Here is a 21787-nt window from a genome sequence, read left to right on the forward strand (position 1 = left end):
GTGAAGATTGCCAACAGTCATAACTAAAACTTTCAGAGCACTTATTTGTACCAGGACCTTTGCGAAGTGCTTTGAATTATTTCATTTAAATCTTAATACAATCCTGGGACTTCCTTGGTAGTCCAGTAGTTAAGAATCTGCCTTCTAATGCAGGGGACACAGGTTCGATCCCTGGCCAGGGAACTAAGATCCCACTTGCTGTGGGGCAGCTAAGCCTGTGTGCTGCAGCTAGAGAGCCCATGCCGCAACTGCTGAGCCTGTGCTCTCTGGAGTCCGAATGCCACAAGGAAAGCCCGTGCGTGTCACAACTAAGGCCCAACACAGCCAAAAAAGCCCAAAAAACTCAATAGAATCCTATGAGATTCTTTTATCATGGACATTTTACCCATAAGGAAATGGAGGCCATTTCTGTGAGGTTCTCCTTCTATTAATAAGAGTCCACAGCAGGCAGTCTAACCCAGACATGTGATGCTCCCAGCTAAAAAGTGGTTGGAGTTTGGTGTGGGGTTGGTTTGGGAACGCATGCAAGATCTCAGCCCAGAAATTCAAGAAATAACAGCGTTCACAAGAACTTAGAGAATGTGCGTTACCTGATGAGGACATGGCCTCCAATTACCTCTCCCCACTTCCAGATGGGCTTTTGTGAGAGAAGCAGACGTGAGCCAGTGGCCTTTGCCACATCACTTTCTCCACATTTGTCGGCACTCCAAACCAAAGCAGAACTAACTTTCTCAATCACCTCGGCCTCCAAAGCCAATACACCACTCTACCACCACCATGCTGGTGGAGTAGGCTTGGAGTCAAGAAGAACATGAAAAGTCATTGTTTTCTTGGAAACTCTCTCAAGACAACCTGAAGAGGAACCTCTCTTTAGTGACAGGAATGGGGGTGTTGAACATGCCATTGCAGCTCTTGGGTAATGACTGTGTGTCATAAATAGGATGTGGCATTTCTAAATGTCTTTAAAGCTATTTCCTTTTGTTCAACTAATTTAATTTACCAAATGCTCCTGGGGAAGGGGAGGGGGACAAGATGCTGACTCCACATTTCCTGAAAATTCAACATTTTCTTTTGAAACTGTTCTCACAGAAATCACGTCTGATTGTTGTCTGCTGGCTCCCTCTGTCAAAATTCTGCCCTGGCAGGTGTGGGAAAGAATAGAGATGCAGAACTTGAGTGAATATCCACATCTGTTTTTGGAAAAAAGGAACAGAAGCAGCACAGAAGGAAGTAAAAGAGATAATTGCTGGCTTGAACTACAATACATTTTACTTGTGGGCAGAGGGCCAGCTTACAGCAGGCGGAATATGCAGGCCCATCTTATTGGAATTCAGGGGTGGGCCTCCATTCTTGTCCGGAGACAGCTGTAAACCAGCAGCCCATAGCATCACAATCAGGCACCGGGTTTTGTCAAGGAATGCTGATATGTACAGAAGCAGCTTTGTCTGCTTCAACTGCACCCCTGCCTAGTGAAATGACAGTCAATCTCTGATTCCAGATGACAAGAACTGGATAAAAACTTAAAACAAATGGCGACCTTTCAAAAGATTAATTTGTTTACCAACAAAATGTTCCCTCTTTGTCATCTGAGATGGGGGTGACCTTCACTTTCCCATATCTAGGCTGAAAGGATGCTGACTATAGTCATCTGTTAAGTTAACTCCATCTCAGCAATTATTCCCTTTTTTATTTTTAGTGACAAGAAGGGTTTATTAATTCACTCTGCTTCTTGTTATGGTTTATAAATGCAACAAGCTCATTCTGAATTACTGCAGTGTAACATCAATTTGTTTAAATCTAATTCTGCTACCGTTGCCAAATTATGTTGAGACTGTAATTGTGGCCATATGCATGGGCTTAAAACACAATCATGTTGTGAAATAGTCCTTCTTTCTGCCCCCACCCCTCCTACTTACCCCCACCTTACTTCTGGTGCTTCTAATCATTTGACATTAACACAATTGCCTCACTTCCATTACTTTATCACTTCAGAAATGAATGCGCTTTCAGTGAGAGATTACTACGCACACCCTAAGTGAAACAGTAAAGAATGAAACTATGATTTGTGAAGTGTGGTTGCTACCCAACTAAGTTAGTGCAAAACACTGCATAACATATGACTCATAAAATCTAGAAATCATAATAGTATTAAATTCAACCTCATGAATAAATAAAAGATTCTAAGTTTACATTGCATTATATATTTATTTATTTGGAAAGTGGGACCAAAGAACTGGTATAATTCTACAGCAACTCATACGTTGCCAAAAAGAAAAATGTTTTTATGATTCTTTTCTAGGTCATAACAGTTATAATCAGAGTTATTTGTGCAGCAATTCAAAGCAATGTTTTGTTTGGCTATTTTGTTATGCATTCATAATCGTTCTTTTAAAATTCATGGTAACAGATACATGTTTCAAGCCTTTTAAGAAACGCTTATTTTTAAAAAAATAAATCAAAGTCAAATTTTCTGTAGATCTTTTAATGTGTTGCATTATAAAGTCTAACTGGAACTAAATGTCAGTGAGTAAGTATGAACAGAATCAGAGATTTCTTCTTATCTATGCAAACCTGTACGGCTCTACTCAAGAATGTATTAGAGGATTTTTGTTTTAATTTGGCAAATTTAATATATTGAAAAAAATCAGTGACTTTTACTTTTAATGCTTTTTTTGTGAATTGCTTTTACACAAGAGAGTTACAGGATATATAATTCTGAAGGCAGTTTTGTGGGGGCGGGTATATGTGTATGTAGAGTGTATGTGTTTTAAATGCACTAAAATCTTTTCATCAGCCTATGATTATCAGAAAGTATATACCTCTTCATAAAATGGAGAAAACACTGGTTTCTGGGAACTGGTAATGTAAATTAGCAACAAATTCAAATTTGCTCTGTCAAAAGTATCTAAGATTACTTATAGGCTTTTGACAAGCTGTTCAAGTTTCATAAGAAGCAAGGAAACACATGGCCCTCAGCAGCCAAATAATAATCCCCTTTGAGTGTTTAGAGTGGTTATAAAAAGCAATTAGCTCTGATGCTGTTTTTCTAATTAACTATACATCATAATGCTAGACACATTGCTTCAGTTTGGGTATGTGCTTTCAAAAACATTTTCATAAGTGGTAAATCACAACTGTATTTATTCCCAAGTATTCCACATGATTGTTTAAAGCCAACACTGGAATATTTCTTTCATAGGACCTTTTGCACAATGCTTGTTTTACAAATCTAAAATGAGAATATGCTTTTCACTTAGTACCATCGTCTATACATATATCAACATAAAATGATAGGGTCAACTATTTTGATTGAAATGCCAATAGTTTGAGCAAGAGGGACATAATGTACCTACATTTTAAAGTGATCTGGTGTAGATTTTTATGGAGTCAAGTTTTACAGGGGGAAAAAAGGATCTTAAATACAATCAATGAGTATACAATGAGTATATTAGGTAATGTATACTCATTGACTGTATCCTTGTGTCTTACAAGGCCAAGTGCTTTCCCAAGTCCTCTGTGTTCTAAGACAAGGGTACACTATCCAAGGCACATATCCTACTTGGGAAATTTTGGACATAGTTTTGAATTCCCTGTTTATGTCAGAATTTTTGTTCCGATTCATTAAAGCGAAGCTTGATCCCCTCTAAATGTAGAGGTATGCCTTTTTAAACTTCAATACTCATCAGAAAAAGTTTGCATGACATGCTGCAATTGCCTTGGGCTACAAAGCCGCAGCGCTCCACCAGCTAAGCCAATATTAATTCTAGACTGATGGGGAAAACCAACAACAACAAAAGCGAAATCTGCTTCTGTCTGTACAGCCAGAGAAATAATATTTTTATTTCAAGGGCTTTGGGCTCACGGGAAGCAGATAAAAACCCTTTCACATTATTCACAGTGACATTTTAAATAAAGTTTCAGCAGGAATAAAAATATCTAACTTTCTAGGTATTTCTTAGGCTATAAAAGGATTTCTATGATAAAATGCTCTTAAACCAACCCTGTTAGAATAACATAAAGCACATATAAAGAAACTAAAAATATATTTCAGGGTTACATGAGTGAAGTAGGCAGTTGAAAATGTCTACGTAGGAAATTTGAAAGATTAAGAGACTATTATGCTGGTTAGAAATGGCTTTGCAATTTAATTCTAAAATTAATCTTGTTTTTAGTTTTGATTTCACTGAAAGATACATTTAAGAGATTTGGAGAGAAGCCAAAGGTTAAAAAAATGTATTTAAAAATTATAGATATCACTTTGGTAATTATTTTCAATATTAGAAATGATCACAAATAAAATAATTTTTCTAATTAAAATCAAGCACTACTCTTGATTCTTCTAAGAAAACCCTGAAACACAGAAAGAGTGCAATCCTTGCTTTGGGACACTCAGCAGCAAGTCAATGGCAAAAATAGGAACAGACTCGGAGATTCCTTAATGACAGTCTCCTTATTATTTTTCCTTCTCATCATTTTGCTGACATAAAAGATCAACCCCTACTTTCTTCAGATTTAGAATAAATATCCTTAAATTTTTGCCTATTATATGAGCATATATAATTGAAGCTCATGCCTTGCTGTTGTTTTTTTTTTTTTTCTTTTTCTAGGAGAAGCCTGTACACAAAAAAAAATATTCAACAGCTCTGTATTCTTTTTGTTGTTAAATTACTTCCTCTTGTTAAATTTTGGTACTAGTTAAAATTATGGTACTAGTTTATTTAGGGATATCAGATAAAATAGAAAAATTTGAATGATCTATACATAGATCTTTTAAAAAGAAGTTTACACTTTCTTCATCATTTCTAATTACAAACAGAATGAATGCCACTCCATTTCATCTCCAAAAAATTCTAAGGACAAAAGGATCCAATTCTTAAAATCTACCTTATGTCTTATAGCACCAATGAATGAATTTTAATTCTAAAAAATAAGAGCTCATTAAAACCACTCATTACTTACACTTGCTTTTCTCTGGTTAATGTATGGCAAACTGATCCCATAGGTCGCATTTACAGCAGCTCTGTGGTGGATGCTTTCAGGGTCCTGCATGATTTTTATATTCAACCCTGTCTTTCGCTGAAACAAAGAAACAATGAAAGTTTCATGCTGGATGAACAAAACTGCTTGTTAACATTTTATATCCTCAAAGGAGTATAAAGTTCTTTGAGAATAATCATTTTAATGTAATTCTCACTGGAAAAAAAAATATATATATATATATCTGTAGGTCTTTTATTTAGGTAACCAATTTTGTCTTTTATTCACAGAAGAGGAATTTTCTGCAGATTTTCCTCTCCGAATCCCTGTTACTCATGAAAAACCACCATTCATTTTCTCCAAAATAGTGCTAGAAGCCAACCAAGGTGGACAAAGGGTAGAACACCTGGTCTCGATTTAGTTTTAGCTTTCCAGGTCAAGAATTTTGCCAATGAAATCTATACTACAACTATGCAGGTAGAGGGCTCCCTTGGTCTGTTAATGTGGCCACTTTTCTCAAGGGACATTTACAGGTAAATCTCAGTTAGGACTTGGTAAATTTACCACAACAAATGTATCTCCTCCTTCACAGAGATTTTGCTATTTTATAGGGGAAATGTATGCTTTCATTAGAAAAAAATAAAACCCACGCATCTCATTTGAACCATGTGTTCCTCATTTAAAATAATTCAAGTGAGTTACTGCTGAGATAGACTACCAGGGTAGGCAGCATAGAGGTGGTGGGCAGGGGCACCGGACAGGTGCCTGGAGACCTGCGGTCCAGTCTTGCTCTACCCTGGACTGTCTGCGCGTGACCTTGGGTAAGTCACTTTCCTTCTCTGGAAGTCAGTTTCTTTATTTGCAAAATGTGGCACTAGACTTGACAGTCTCCCATCGAATTATCAACCCCAACACCTCCCTCCCGTGTTTTGCATTCTATGCTAAAAGGTAGCATTCTATACGTTGATGCCAAAAGGGAAGCTGACACTTACGGAGTATGGTAGTACCGAGACTTTCTGAGGTCTTTTGGGAGTTTTAAATTTAGTGAACTTTAGCATATTCGCAAAGTTGTACCACCATCACCCCTACCTTGATTCCAGAACGTTTTCATTACCCCAATAAGAAACCTCACACTCATTAACAATCCCTGCTCATCTCCTCCTCCTCCCAGAGCCTGGCAACTGCTAATCAGCTTTCTTTCTCTTGGATGTGCCCATTCTGGATATTTCCTATAAATGAAATCATACAATGTGTGGCCTTTGTGACTTTTTTAAAAAGGTGTTGCGAGCAATTAAAAACACTGATTTCCTTTCAATACAGTGCTAGTTCTGAGGGTGATCTGATGCAATTGGTTAAAACGGTTATAGGAACCAGACAGATTAGCTCATGCTGCAGTAATTTCTTTGATCCTAAGCATTCATACATGGCCTGTGCCTGAGGTCAAAGTGAAGGGGAAGGCTACAAAAACACCTTTGGAATGCATGCTGTCTAGATAAGTTATTTCTTAATACAGCCTCCAAACCTTCCTTTTATTTTTTAAAACATAGTTTTTAGACAAAATCTCCAAGTAACTGCACTCAATTGTGCACTTTTAACTCATGAAGGAACACAGGTTACAAATAAGGCACAGCTTTTCTCTCTAAAGTCCATGTGGTGACAAAAATAATGTAGTGCCTAATTACAAATGGCTTTCCTTGTGTGGGTAACCCACATGTACAGCACAACTCCGGGGTTTTTGCATGAAAGCTGAGCGCCTCTTTTATTGAAATTAATACCTGAACATAATTTTTTCCTTCTTAATTAAACTTTCAGAATAATTTCCATCCTACTAAGGATGGGGAAATTGCTAATATGTATTATATTGACTGGATGTGGTTTCTGTAATTAGGGTGTTTTTTAAATGTGTATTCTGGATACAATTGATGGTAATAGCTTCATCTATCATGTCTAAGCTTTGTTAGAACTTTTTAATTCTGGGATCATTGGCTCAGTGGACTATAGCCATTTTCTTAGTTTTATTATGCTCCATCAACTTTGCATGGCTATAGGACTGGTGTAGAAACAAAATGATCAAATTTAGAATCATTGTTAAAACTGGCATTAAAATCTAGTTGTTCCCTTCCATTTTTACATTTCTATGGCACTGGACACAGATATTTCTGGAAAGAAATCGAAATGTAAGCAGAAATTCAACAGAAATGCCAGGTTGTAATAGCAATTCTTTATTAGTTTCTAAAGCAATAAAAAGATCCTTTAAATATTAATATTCTATTATTTACCCTTTTGACACCAAAGGATGGATATATCAAAATTATATGTAGCACATATGATTTAATTCCCCTTTTAAAAAATATTAAGAGTCTACATTTAAATGATATAAAAATGTCAAATGGTCTCACTGAAAATCACTGCCATATACATGCATAACCTAAATTTATTTTACAATCTACAGAGAGGTATAGGAAAATATTTATGGGCATAAATTATCAGACCCAGTAATAAGGTTTTTCAAGGAAAACAATTATAGATTTTAAAAAACAAAATTAATCATTCCATTAAGCATAAAAACAATGTTCTGGAAGATGATCATTTTTTGCCAACAGTAAGATAAATATCGGAAATAATTTAAGAAAATTTTCTTAAATTGTTCAAGAAAAGACAGCAATTTATTTAATCTATCTTGAGTCACTAAACAATCTAAACTTTGTATTCTCTCCTTTTGATAGTAATTACAAGCAGATATATCAAATGTGACTCTCATTTAGACTTCGGTTTGTAAGAACAAAAGTTATTATCAGAGCCAATTACTGTTTTACCTACATGGCTGCACAGAAGCAGGGAGCTCAATTTTCATCTCATCAGTGATTTTGTGGTATTTATTTTATTACTATGCCCACAAAGCGATATAAGAAGGAAATAGCTTATGCTATTAAAACTAGGGCTTGAACATAAGAGGCTAAGGTTCCTTTCAAAAGAAGTTCTGAATTAAAAACACTAGGCAGCACATAATACCAGCTCCCCAGACATGAGCAGACCATAAAATGACATACATCTGAGCAGTAGATCCCACACAGAGTAATCAAAATTGAAATGCTTCACAAACAAAGTTGAGACAAGCTATTTACTAAGTTACAGTATTATCAGCATAACATTATTCTCAACAGTGTTTGCCACAAGTAATGCCTTCTAAAGTGTACACTGGTTAGTCCCACTGGTTAAAGGTATCTGCTATTTAATCTCAAAAGAAAAAGAATCCAGTCACCTTTAATGGTCTGATTCTTTCTACCAATATCATATTTAATTGAAAGAACAGTAGACACCAAATCCTACTTCAAGCTATATGATCTAGATTTTTTCATTTGTAAAACTGGGTAGTATTAATAATACTTTACCTTCAGGGGGTTGTTTGTGAAGTTTAAGTGACTGATGTGTGTTAAGTATCTCACAAATGATAAAGTACTATTCAGTATCCTACAAGTAATACTTTATGCACTGAAACATCTCAAATATATAAAAATCCATAGTTATTAATATTTCCTCCTTCCCCAAAACCTAATTGATAAAACAGATCAATTAATATGAAAGTAGATAGATAAAAGAAAGAATCATGTATTTTTTCTGCTTTTCCTGAAAAATCTGTTTTTCAGATTCACCAAAGAGTTGCTAAGGTAAAGTTCTTCAGAGAAGCTAATAAATGCAGAAGGAATGATAGAATTATAAAATCATCACTTTGCAATCCCTAATGAAATAATTAGATAAATATCAGTTTTTGCTAATATCACTGGGTGAAAGCTTGTGGGGAACTTTATATAAGACTAGATCAAGCTGGTAATACATAGACTTACAGATCAATCTTAACATCACTAAAAGAAAAAAGAAACTGCCTCCTGATAAACAGTAAAAGCAAGTGCACAGTACCACCTGTGAAGTATTGCCACCAAAAAGATGTTACCTGCGTCCAATCAAGCTTCTAGATAGAACTGCTGCTGTGCTGTGCTCAGCTGTGTCCGACTCCTTGTGACCCCATGGATTGTAGCCCTCCAGGCTGCTCTGTCCGTGGGGATTCTCCAGGCAAGAATACTGGAGCGGGTTGCCATGCCCTCCTCCAGGGGATCTTCCCAACCCAGGGATCGAACCCAGGTCTCCCACATTGCAGGTGGACTCTACCACCTGAGCCACCAGGGAAGCCCAGATAGGACTGCTAGTTTACAAGAAATACTAGAGACAGGGGCACATGTAAAATGACACCATGAGATTGTAAGACACGAGATTCAGACAAATCCACACTAAGCGGGTGGTGAACCTATTTGAGAAATGACCTGATTTCTTAAATAAGTGACCTTTTTAAAACTGAAGTATAGTTGACCTACAATGGTGACTTTTTTCATGAAGCAAACTGTTACAGATAAAATGAGATACAAATGCAACACAGGATATTGTACAACATAGGGAATATAGTCAATATTCTATAATAACTAGAACCTTAAAAACTGAGAATCATTTTATTGTACACCTGTAACTTATACTGTACAACTATGCTTCAGTTTTTCAAAATGAATAAATAAAACAACAACAAAAAAAAACAAATGTGATGTGCAGACATTTTTTACATCCTGATTCAAACAAACAATAGAAAAATAGTTCTAAGACAACTGGGGAAGACTGAATGTGGACTGAGAATTATATAGTATTGTGCTCACTCAGTCATGTCCGACTCTTTGCAACCTTTTGGACTGTAGCCTGCCAGGCTCCTCTGTCTTTGGGGTTTTTCAGGCAAGAATACTGAAGTGGGTTACCGTTTCCTTCTCCAGGGGATCTTCCCAATCCAGGGACTAAACCCGAGTCTTTTGTGTCTCCTGTCTTACAGGCAAATGTAATATTAAGTGTTAGGTGTGATAATACATCTGTGCCTTATGACATCCCCTCTTATATCCCTGCTAGGCTAGGGGACCAACAATCACAGCATCACTTAACCCCAAGCTGCTTCTAAAAGCCCAGGTGCCTCAAGTTCACAAAACCTTAAGATTTGAATTCCATTCAGATGTGCCCATACTGTTTTTTGATTCTGGTAGGAGTTGAATTGTAGAACAAGAGGAAGGTTAGGGGAGAGAGCTAACATTTATTTAGCTCCCATTTTGTGCCAGGCACCATAATATGTTGGGGGTTGTCATAACCCAAATGACGTACTTTAGTCCTTAAAATGGCAAGAGGGAGTATATGAAATTATCCTCTTTACCAGTGAGGATAAATGGCTAAGTGATACTACCCCAAAGTGAAGAGACAGGATTTTGCTTATGTCTCTGTCTTCAAAAACCTCTTTCCATCATAACATGCTGCCACATCACAAAGAAATGTTGATTGATACACTCTTGATTCAGCTTCCTATCTGTCAGATCCTTTACTTCCTCTTGAATATCCACAGGCACTGCTCCGATCTGTGCCCTCATTGATTATTACACGGACCTCTATAATGGGCCCTAAGATGGGTCTCCTTGAGTCTGCATGACCTCCAGTATGACTGAACCTCTGGTTACTAATTGAAACATGTATCTCGCCTCTAGTGGTTTCCTTTAGAGGGACCCTTCCTACTTTCCAGCCCTGTATTCTGCCACTTCCTCACGACTGCTCAGTGACCAGCCAGCCTCCACATATAAAATGTTCTCTCCACCTCTCCAGGTGAGCAGGCTCTTCCATTTTCTGGGAATGTCCTCTTTTCCCCCCGACCTTCAGCTGTTCTCTGCACACTGTTACTAACACTGAAACTTGGATCAGGTGCAACTTCCTCTGGGAGATCTCCCCTAACCTCCATCTCTCCTTCTCTACTCCCCACAAAATTCATTCATTCATTCCAACATTTATGGAAGCCTCATTGAGGTGTTGGTGAATAAAAACAAGTTTTTGTCCACATGGATCTTACATTCTTGAAGGAATGAGAGGAATCAGTTAATAACCATGTAAACAGATGTAGACTTAATTTCACATTTCTATAAGTGCTCTAAATACCCTAGAGAATGGGGGGCTGCCTTAAACGTGGTGGTCAAGGAGAGCCTCTCTGAGGAGGTGACAAGTCTACTGAGGCCTGAATGGAATAGTCACGCAAAGATCTGGGATGATGGAGAAGTCAGAAATCGATTAATGAGAGGAGAATAACTGGAAGAGCTAAGCTAAATAAGAGGCTGGCTTTAACCAGAGAAGGGACATTTCTTCCACTCTGACAAGGCAGAAGACATGAAACATAAATCTAGAGATAGAGAAATTAAATATGATTATAAAAGGATAATGGCAATGGGAATAGGGCTGTTTGTCTATGTGACTGAAAATTGGAAGAATATTACTTCAATAAGACCAAATTTATTGTCCTCATGTATATGAAGTCCAGAGATAGGCTGTTCAGGGTTGGTCTGGAAGTCCAGGAAGTTGCCAGGGACCAGGCCCCTTTCAATTTAGTATTCTGCTTATCCCTAATGTATAGGCCTCCTCCTCCTGGCCTAAGATGGCTGCAAGAGTCCCAGAGAACACAGCTCCATTCCAGGCAGCAGAATAGAGAAAGGAGAAGAAAAGGATTGAAGAGCAAAAGTTGGATATCATTTAAGGAGGTTTCCAGAAAATTTCCCAAAATACTCACCCCCTAATATTTCACTGGATAAGGAAATGGCAACCTCTTCAGTATTCTTGCTTGGAAAATCCCATGGACAGAGGAAACTGGCAGGCTACAGTCCACAGGGTCATAAAAAAGTCAGACACGACTTAGTGATTAAACAATAACAACATTTCATTAGCCAATACTTGATCATATGGTTATGTCCAACAGCAAGGGACACTGAAAAATGGGATCTTTATATTGGGCAGTTATATATTTAGCTAAAAATCCGCAGCTCAGGAAAACCTTTGGGGCCCAGTCCCTTTCCTCCTTTATGTCCTAACCATCTTCACAGTGTTGCCTTTTGTTCCTGTGCTTGTCACCTCATGGTTGCAAGATGCTTGCTGAAACTCCAGATGTCATGGCTGTGTTCAGGGGAGAGAAAGAGAGGAAGGGGAGAAGGGACACGCCAGTTGTTACTATACCCTCTCATCAGGAAAGCAAAACATCCCCTAGAACCAAGCCCAGGAGACTGCCACTCAGAATCCACTGGACAGAACTGGGACACGTAGTCAAACTTGACTGCAAAGAAGGCTCAGAAATGAGGACACTTATTCCTCTTGGCATGATGCCATCCTGAACAAAATCACAGTTTATAGTAATGCAGATGTCGGATGAATATTGGATAGGGAATTAACAATTTCTGCCACAGCCATCAATCTAATCTAGCTAAGAAATCAAGTACAAAAGTGATAAATAGTGAAATAATGAGGGGTCAGTGGATTGAATGTCCTCACGGTAATGAAAAACTGTTGGGAGAGCATATTATATGAACTGGAAGGCCAGGACATGGAGGTCAGAGATTGCTGTGCTTGAAACAGATTTTAGAGATGATGTACTTACTGGGTACAAGCCCAGGCATTCAGCATATCCCCCTAGCCAGAGTACTTTTGCCAAACCTCTAATATCACACTTGCCACTCTGTCTGTAGAATGCCTGACTACAGGCTGTGAACACCGACAGCGGTAAAATCTGCATTCTAGCACCTAACCCATAGTAGCATTAACATCAAAACATTTGAAGAAATGAAATAGCACACCCGTGAGGAAAGGCATTTTTTGGTTTTACTATGTTTCTGTTATTCTTACAAGATGCCATGGTGACACAGTCATCAGCTTATAGCAGTAGTATGTGCCAAAGGTGACATCCTGTCCAATTTTTATGGCACAGGGGCCAGTTGCTAATTCCACAACCTCCCTATCTTTGCTACAAGCAACTCTCATGAGTTGGTGGCCAGGGAATGAGGTCCCCCCTACATGCCCAGAAGTTAGCATCCCCTGGTAAGCCAGGGAGAGAGGCAGGAGAAATTTGGGATGCCATCTTTGAAATGTCATTGACCCATGGGATACCATATATTAATAATAAATTTTGAGTATGCTTTTCAGTTGTAATAAATAGCTTATGATTCTGGAAAAGATGCTCTGAGTCATAAATATGTATCTACTTGAATCTTCTCATAGAAATCTTTTGTAAAAAAAAAAAAAAAACAACCAACAATTTATTCAGCTTCTCTCTTTATTTTCCCCAAGTTTCAAGTTGTAAATTTTCCTGTGGCACGGTGTTATTAGAATATATAGACCTAAGGGCCTACTTTTGCCCATTTTTAATAGAAATAACCCCAAATACCATGTTTAATTACCTGTGCCATTAGCCACAACTTATGTACACTGTAAAGTATAAACCTCTTTATACATGTAAACCACCTGGATGGTAACTAATTACAGAAAAACAGCATTATTGTTGAGTATAATAATGTAGTATGAATAATTCTAATGTGGCTTCACCACTGCCATATTGGTGTTGCTGCAACAAGTCAGAAAGTAAAAAGGTCACTTTTATCAGGAGCATTACACTAAGAAGTTCCTTTGTGAAATTTTATTTATTCATTTTTAAATATTTATTTGACTGCACAGGTCTTAGCTGCAGCATGTGGGATCTAGTTTTCTGACCAGTGATCAAATCCCCTTCATTGGGAGTGCGGAGTCTTAGCCACTCAACCACCAGGGAGGTCCCTTTTTGGGAGAGTGTAGAGGGACATATCTGAGGATAATTCTGGGGATGGTTAGGACCTTTTGTTTAAAAAAAAAAAAAATCAACAATTTATTCAGCTGCTTTCTTTATTTTCCCCAAGTTTCAAGTTGTAAATTTTCCTGTGGCAAACACAGGGATGGAGGTCAGGGTTTTGTCTTTTTAACGCTAGTGAGGAAAAGCCAGCACTCTGAGGTTACACAGAGCTGAGTCTGAATGCTAGTTCTCCTGTTTCTTAGTTTTAAATTACTATCATCTCTCATCCTTGGTATGCTCATCTGTCAAATGGGGATAACAGTAAGTCCTTCCTTCAGAAATGTCGTGAGGATGAGATATGACTTCATCATCATGGCTAACACAGGCTCCTGCATGGTCTCCCTGCCTCCGCCCTTGTCCTTCTACATCACAGTCTCCACATGACAGTCAGGGACTGTCCACATGACAAGAGGGACTCTTGTCAATTGTAAATCATACCCAATCGGTCCCCTGGTGAAAAGCCTCCCATCTAACTCATGATCTCTGCAGTCCTCACAATGGTCTGTGAGATCTGACCTCTACCCCTGTCCCTACCTCTCTCCTCCTTGTACATTCCTCTCCATCTTCCTTGCTGTTCACACTCCTAATTCAGGGTCTTTAGCGGTTCTGTCTTCTCTGCCTGGGATACTCTTCCTCCAGGTATTTGCACAATGCCTTGCTCCCTCACATCCATCAGATTTCTGCTCAAGAGTCACCTTACAACTGAGACTATCCCAACACTCCCTATGTTCCTACCCTAACTGTTCTCTCACAAACTAACATATTAATGTTTACTTTTCAAACGGTTTTCTGTTTTTCTAACGACTGCTGCTACTGCTGCTGCTAGGTCGCTTCAGTCGCGTCCAACTCTGTGCAACCCCATAGATGGCAGCCCACCAGGCTCCCCCGTCCCTGGGATTCTCCAGGCAAGAACACTGGAGTGGGTTGCCATTTCCTTCTCCAATGCGTGAAAGTGAAAAGTGAAAGTGAAGTCGCTCAGTCGTGTTCAACTCTGCGACCCCATGGACTGCAGCCTACCAGGCTCCTCCATCCATGGGATTTTCCAGACTACCTTACCCTAACTAGAATGTAAGCCCCCTGAGAATAGAGAAGTTCGGTTGATGCCTGAAACAGTGCCTGGCATATATAAGGTACAGTGCCCCATACCTAGTGAATGCTATGTAAGTGTTCATTCTTCTGATTATTTGTTGACCAGAAGAATGAACACATACATAGCACTCACCAGGTATGGGCCACTGTTATAAACATGTACATATGTTACTTCATTTATCCTTACAACAGAGTATCACAGAGTCCGTTTTACAGATGAGGAACTGAGGCATGGAGAGGTTAAGTGACTTGCTGAGGTACAGATAGTAAGTGGTGGAGAGCTAGTATGGGACAGAAACCCATACTTCTAACCATCGTGTTGCCATCTATTGAGAGCCTATTCCAGGCTGGGCACTGTCTAGTAACTGGTTATAGCAATGAACTAAACAGAGTCTCTCTGCTTTAGATTAACAAAGACTTAAGAAATAAAATAACAAAACAGAAATAGACTCATAGAGAACAGACTTTTGGTTGCCAAAGGGGTGGGGGGCAGGAGAGGGATGGACTGGGAGTCTGGGGCTGGTATATAAAAACTATTATATTTAGAATGAATAAACAACAAAGCCCTAATGTATAGCACAGGGAACTATATTCAATACCCTTTGATAAACCATAATGGAAAAAGAATATTTTTAAAAAGAATGTATTAAAAAAAAGAAATAAACAATATATAAACCTTAACAGGTCCAAGTTTGTATAAAGAACAGTAAAAGTCATTTGGAGGATAACTGGGGAAATCTGAATATAAACTGGATATCTATTATATTCAGAAATTATTGTTAATTTCATTAGATGGGATAATGGTATTGTGGGTAAGGAGGAATGTGTTCATTTTTAAAGATGTATGTAAAAGCATTAAGGGATGAAATGTCATTAGATCTATATTTTAAAACATTTCAATAAAAAATAGGTGAAGCAAAACTGGTAAAGGTTAACACTTACTAAATCCAGGTGAAAGAAAAATAGTTATTAATACACTATTTTTGGTTTACTTGAATAGTTTCATACTAAGAAGGTCTTAAGAAGTCACAGAAAGGGAAAAGTAGTTTTTAAAGGTTTTTGCTCTCATGGAGTTTATATTCTAATGAGAAGGCAGAGTTCATAACGCTTGTTGGTTTCTTGTAGGCATTCACTTTTCCCCACTTGATTCTAAAAAATCCACCTGGTATTTCATTAGCAAAATTTTCCCACCCAATATTAAGTGAGCTATAACCCACAGTGAAAATCTGTAAAGCAATCCTTTCTTGATCTCTCATCACATTATTCCTCATAATGACAAAAATCCTCAAAACTTTAGTTTTGATCAAATTTTGAAAATCATTCTCAATGAGATCCATATTCACAAAATTAAAGATCCTTCCCATCTTATACACAGATCTTATATATTGCTGTATCGAAATAGATCACAGTCTATATTTTTACATTCTTTTGATAGAGTATCCATTTTATGGAATTCATTTGGAGAATAACTCTCAAGCAATGAGATCCATTTATTTTCCCTGCTCTGTAAACATACGATTTGTATCATGCTTCTAAGTAGTTCCTTGGATTTAAACAATTTCAATTCAGTTCAGTTCAGTTGCTCAGTCGTGTCCAACTCTTTGCGACCCTGTGGACTGCAGCACGCCAGGCTTCCCTGTCCATCACCAACTCCTAGAGCCTACTCAAACTCATATCCATCGCGTCGGTGATGCCATCCAATCATCTCATCCTCTGTCATCCCATTCTCCTCCTGCCCTCAATCTTTCCCAGCATCAGGGCCTTTTCCAATGAGTCGGTTCTTCACATCAGGTGGCCAAAGTATTGGAGTTTCAGCTTCAGCATCAGTCCTTCCAATGAATATTTACACAGTAGGAAACCCTCTCACAGGTGGGTCTGTGGGAAGTTTTGGAATCACAGAAGGCAACATAACTGGGAAAAAAAATTAAAAATCCACAGAATACACGCCTAACCGCCACTGCCGAAAAGAGAACTTCCCCACGAGAGGCTCTAACCTAACAACCTAACATGCAGCCTGGCCCACTCACAGAACAAAGGATTGAGTGAATACCAAAGGAGAGCTAGCCGGTTAAACAGCTTAGGAACTTCTGTTTTGAAATTTGCCTTCAGACAGCTCACCAGACACAACAAGAAAATCAAATACTCTTTTGGCCTATAAAGTTTTTCTCCTTCTTGTCCTTCCTCCTTCTTTTGTGTTTGCTATTTCAAACCCTTTCCTTGACTGCCATGAGTATATGTGTGCTCAAAGTGCCTAAAAGAAGGGTTGGGCTCACTTGATTTGAAGCTAAGATATACTTAAAGAAAAGGCACCAGAATATGGCTTTTTAAATGTTACAGACGAGTGATAATTCTTTATTGTGATTCTTAATTACAACTGAGAAACTCCAAGTGATTTGTAATTTTAGTTTTTTCGTGTGAAATGGAATTCCAAAAACAATTTCTTCACTTCGGAGAAAGAGCTTAAAGTAACAACTGGGGTTTACCTAGTTTAAAAGGTTGGCAGCGGGCAATTAAAGGTGGTGATATCCCAGTTGGATTTCACAACTACTCAATAATACAAGGTTTTAAGTTGGTGCAGTAGGCTTACAGAACAGCTGGCAAAACAGCACTGTTTGTCATTGACTTTACAATGCAAAATTAGGGCTATCTTTGTGTCAGCAGTTATGCATTTTTAAGCAGATGTCACTGATATTAGATATAAAACAACAATAGGGATCCAGGCCCTGGAGGTAAAGTCAGGGTAGGAAGCAGTCCGTGCCTCTTTCTAAATGAAGCTCACCCCTGCTTGCAGTATTTAAAAGAACACGGGGCATATAAGATCCCTTATCTTTATAATCATTTGCCAGGATTCAAAACTCTTTGGGGAAAATAAATTTCTGGCCATAGTTTTTTTTCTTTTTTTCCTGGAAAAATATTAGTAACAGCAACTATGTGTTCTAAAATAGTCCTAATTTCATATATTTTATTTCATTGTCTTTATAACCTAGAGATCTCCAATTTTGTGTTTATGAACCATTCTGGCTCCCCTGAGACTCCTGGCAAAATAAAAATTTAATGAAAGCAGAGACTTAATAGTAACAAAGATGAGAAGTTTAAGTTCCATTTATGATAGCACTTTTTTTTTTTTCCCATGAGAGTCTTTATTATTACCTGGTATTTTCTTACTGATGGTGTATCTCCGTCACCCAAGAACGGGGACCTGGTCTGAACTGTTCCTCCCAATGTGCCTCTAATAGTCCTTGGCACATAGTCAGCACTCCACAGATGGTAACTGAAGAAACCCAACGTGACAAGTCCAATTACAAAGATAGGAGTGAGCTGCTTTGAGAGTGCAAAGTGGAAGTCATACAAGAGTATCAGGATGTTAATTATAGTGTATTAGTTCAGGCTGTTGTATCTGAATGCCATAGACTGGAGGCTTATGAACAACAGAAATTCCCCCACTCTTACCTCTTCCTCCTTCCAGCCTCTGGCAACCACTAATCTACTTTCTGTCTCTATGGATTTCTCTGTTCCTATCTCTACTCCTATATTCACTGGAATACTCATTGGAAGGATTGATGCTGAAGCTGAACCTCCAATACTTTGGCCACCTGATGGGAACAGCTGACTCATTAGATAAGACCCTGATGCTGGGAAAGATTGGAGGTGGTGGTTTCCAAATACTCGGGTGTGTTTGCACCTGAGTTTTATGTTGCACTGTGAAAACTGGTACACTGTGGTATACCTTGGCATATTTGTCACATGGAGGAGGAAATGGCAACCCACTCCAGTATGCTTGCCTGTAAAATTCCACAGACAGAGATGCCTGGTGGCCTACAGTCCATGGGGTCCAAAGAGTCAGACACAACTGAGAGACTGAGCATGCACACATCCCTCTTAATGAAGGGAAAAAATATTAGTAAAAATGAAAAAGTGTGATGCCATCCATACAAGGAGCCGAGTCAACAAACAAACAAAATATATATAAAATACTATGAATGAAAGACTTGAAAGACGAGTGCTAAGGTATAACCCACAAAATTAAATCGGTCATTTGCAAAGTATTGCCATGATCTACACGTATTAATTCAAGTATTCCGTATTTTGCAAAAAAAGTCATTTAAATTTTGTCATTCACTTCTCATATTTCTTTATGTCTTTGTTAATGTCCCTCTTTTTTTTTTTTTATAGCAAAACTGCCTTATGGCCAATGAGTTCTGCAGCAAAAATGCTTGAGGTGAAAATAGTTGCAGCAAAGATGTCCATAGCAAAGATGTTTATGGACAGAGTACCTGGAACTGATGCAAGCCATTGTAAAAAGGGTGCCACATGATGCTGCCCAACTCTGTGAATATACTAAAAGTCACTTTTAAAAGGGAGAATTTTATGGGGTATAAATTAAATCTCAATAAAGCTATTGTTTTAAAAGGGGTATCACAGTGGTTACGAGCACAGTCTGGATTCCTACATTTCTGGATTCGTGATCCTTGCTCTGATACCAGCTGTGTTCTCTTTGCCCATCCAATAGTTAACATTTCTGAATCTTGGTTTCTTCATCAACAAGATGAAGATAATAATAATATCTCCTTCTAGGATTATTCTGAAAATTAAACAATTTAGCATCCCCAAAGCACTGAAAATAACCCCTGGTACCCAGAAGAAGTGAGTTGTTATCACTCTGGGGGAGTCGGGGAGGGAACAGGAGTTCAACTGTGAGCACACCCCAAAGTCAGAAACCCCTTGGGCTCTATTCCTTGCCACCTGGAAACTTAACTACAAAGAAAGATCTTTTGTCATAGAAATTGACTATGCCATGAACATATCTGAAACACCAATGGCATGTTTTTCCATTTGGAATACAATTTCCTACCTTCACTCTTGGGGGAAAAAAAAAAGGCTTCCAACAGCTTTATGGAGATATAATTCATAAACCTTAAATTCACCCTTTCAAGGTATACAATTCAACGTTTAGTAGATTCCCAGAATTGTGCAGCCATCACCACTGTTTAACTCCAGGACTCTTCATCATCCCCAAAGACACCTGACAACCATTACAAGTCATTCCCCACTCTCCCTGCCTCCTCCTTCCAGCCTCTGGGAACCAGCAATCCACTTTCTGTCTCTACGGATTTCTCTTGTCCTACCTTTATTCTTGGAAAGGCATGTGGAAATGAACTGTGCTCCTTCTGGGGTCGCCAAAGTTTCCCCTCAGATTCCAGAGGGAAAATAAATGTTTTCTGATCAAGTACAGCTGGGAACATCCTAAGTTTAAAAAAAATATTAAAATCAAATTTGCTATCCTTAAAGCTTCAAAATTGTAATTTAAAACAATGCTTCCTAGTTAAATTACATTTTATAGGAAATATTCTATTGGTAATTACAACAGATTTGACCAACTTTAGTATTTTTACCACGATAAAACTGCAGTTGTTTATTAAGCATAAGAACTTCCAAGTCTGATAAGGGCCATTATAGCATGAATAAAAAGCTGTATCTCTGGATGAGTTTATATGATTTACAATTGACAGAATTACTGTACTATAAAACATTTCTTGGTTAAAAAAAATATGCTGTATTTTATTAAATTAAGTCACAAGATAGCCAATGTTAAATATATTAAAAATGCTGTTCCCAAGCAGTTCATCCTTATATCTTTAAACTTCTAGTGTTCTATGTAATTGCAAAGACTTAAGGATCAACGTCTTTGCAATTACAACTGGCTTCCCAGGTGGCACTAGCAGTAAAGAACCCGCCTGCCAATGCAGGAGACCTGAGTCGCAGGTTTGATCCCTGCATTGAAAAGATCCCCTGGAGAAGGAAATGGCAACCCACTCCAGTATTCTTGCCTGGAGAGTCCCATGGACAGAGCAGCCTGGCGGGCTACAGTCTACGGGGTCTCAATGGTTGGACATGCCTGAAGCGACTTAGCACTGAGGATAAAAAGTGTTAAAGGTCTTCCTTGTTAAGCAGTCAGGAGTTCCATGGGATAGCAATGCACAAAAAAAATAAAGTTATAAGAATGTGCATATGCGTGTAACATAGGTCTTAATTTAAAGCAGGTTCCAGTTCTTTAAAATGGTTAACATAATTCAGGTCAATTGATTCTATTGTCCACTTCTGTAAAATTATCACTAAAAAGCAATTTATAGACTTCTGGTTTCATTTCAACATGGAAAGAGCTTGGAAGTTATCACTCCAACCCTCACAATAAGAAACAGCTGAAGAAACAGAAAAGCAACTCTTCTTAGATACATCAAAGAACTGAGGAAACTGCAGGGAAAGCTGCTGCCTTCAAAACTGGAAAAAGCAGTGGATAAAACCCAAGAGCAGAAACCTGCTGCTAGAGCCAGTACTGGAAGAACACTTAAATTCTAATGAACAAAGCTTTGGAGGTTCAGAATAGATTCACTTGGAGAGTTAAAATCTCTGAGGGGCCAAGTCTTAGCACAGCCTACAATTTCATGAGTTTTACTTCTAGGAGCCCCACCTTATTTTCTCTGTGAACATCAGAGGAAAAACCCCTCCTGCTTCTAGCAGGGCAAAGAACAGGAAGAGAGGCCATTTCAAAACACTCCAAGCTCTGTTCTTTGTTCTGTTCTCTGCAATGAAGGCTGTGTCTCACGGAGAACTATTCTACCAGAGCCTTATCTGATCTGAAGGAGGGCAATTCGCCAACTCCAGCCCTCTTTGGTCTTCCTATCTCACCAAAGAGGGGAAAAACACTGAGAAAAATTTGTTAAGAGTCCAGGGGCACAGACTTTCCAAAAGATTGAGACCTAATCACAGGATTATTGAATGCTTCCCCCCAACACACACTACATGCACTTCTGCAGACACAAGATTACAAATGGAAGAACTGCAAGGCTCAGATTCTACATAGGAAGGAGATTCTAGGGAAACACAAACACAATAGAGAGGCTAAAAACAAAGATAATTGGTGAAATGAAACCTCAGATACTTACAGTTATAGCAGATGGCGTAACTCCTAGCCAGAAAAATGCCTACTTACACTAAACGCCTACTTACCTGCCTGGT

General features: G+C 38.4%; 1 protein-coding gene and 1 long non-coding RNA gene across 2 annotated transcripts in view; one reads left to right on the top strand and one right to left on the bottom strand.

Moving 5' to 3' along the window:
• The window catches only part of IQCH (IQ motif containing H), a 224238-nt gene that overhangs the window by 185684 nt on the left and 16767 nt on the right, over positions 1–21787 (bottom strand). The window contains exons 4-5 of the mRNA XM_044925394.1: positions 19897–20014; positions 4960–5076 (exon numbers count right to left, since the gene is read on the bottom strand). Coding sequence (XP_044781329.1) covers positions 4960–5076; positions 19897–20014 — 235 coding nt within the window. The remainder of the gene's footprint in view (positions 1–4959; positions 5077–19896; positions 20015–21787) is intronic.
• On the top strand, positions 5310–19183 carry LOC123328210. The gene is made up of 2 exons (XR_006543006.1): positions 5310–5798; positions 18944–19183. It is a non-coding gene; the product is annotated as an uncharacterized LOC123328210 (long non-coding RNA).

This window comes from Bubalus bubalis, chromosome 11 (assembly GCF_019923935.1).
Source record: "Bubalus bubalis isolate 160015118507 breed Murrah chromosome 11, NDDB_SH_1, whole genome shotgun sequence".
NCBI lineage: Eukaryota > Metazoa > Chordata > Mammalia > Artiodactyla > Bovidae > Bubalus > Bubalus bubalis.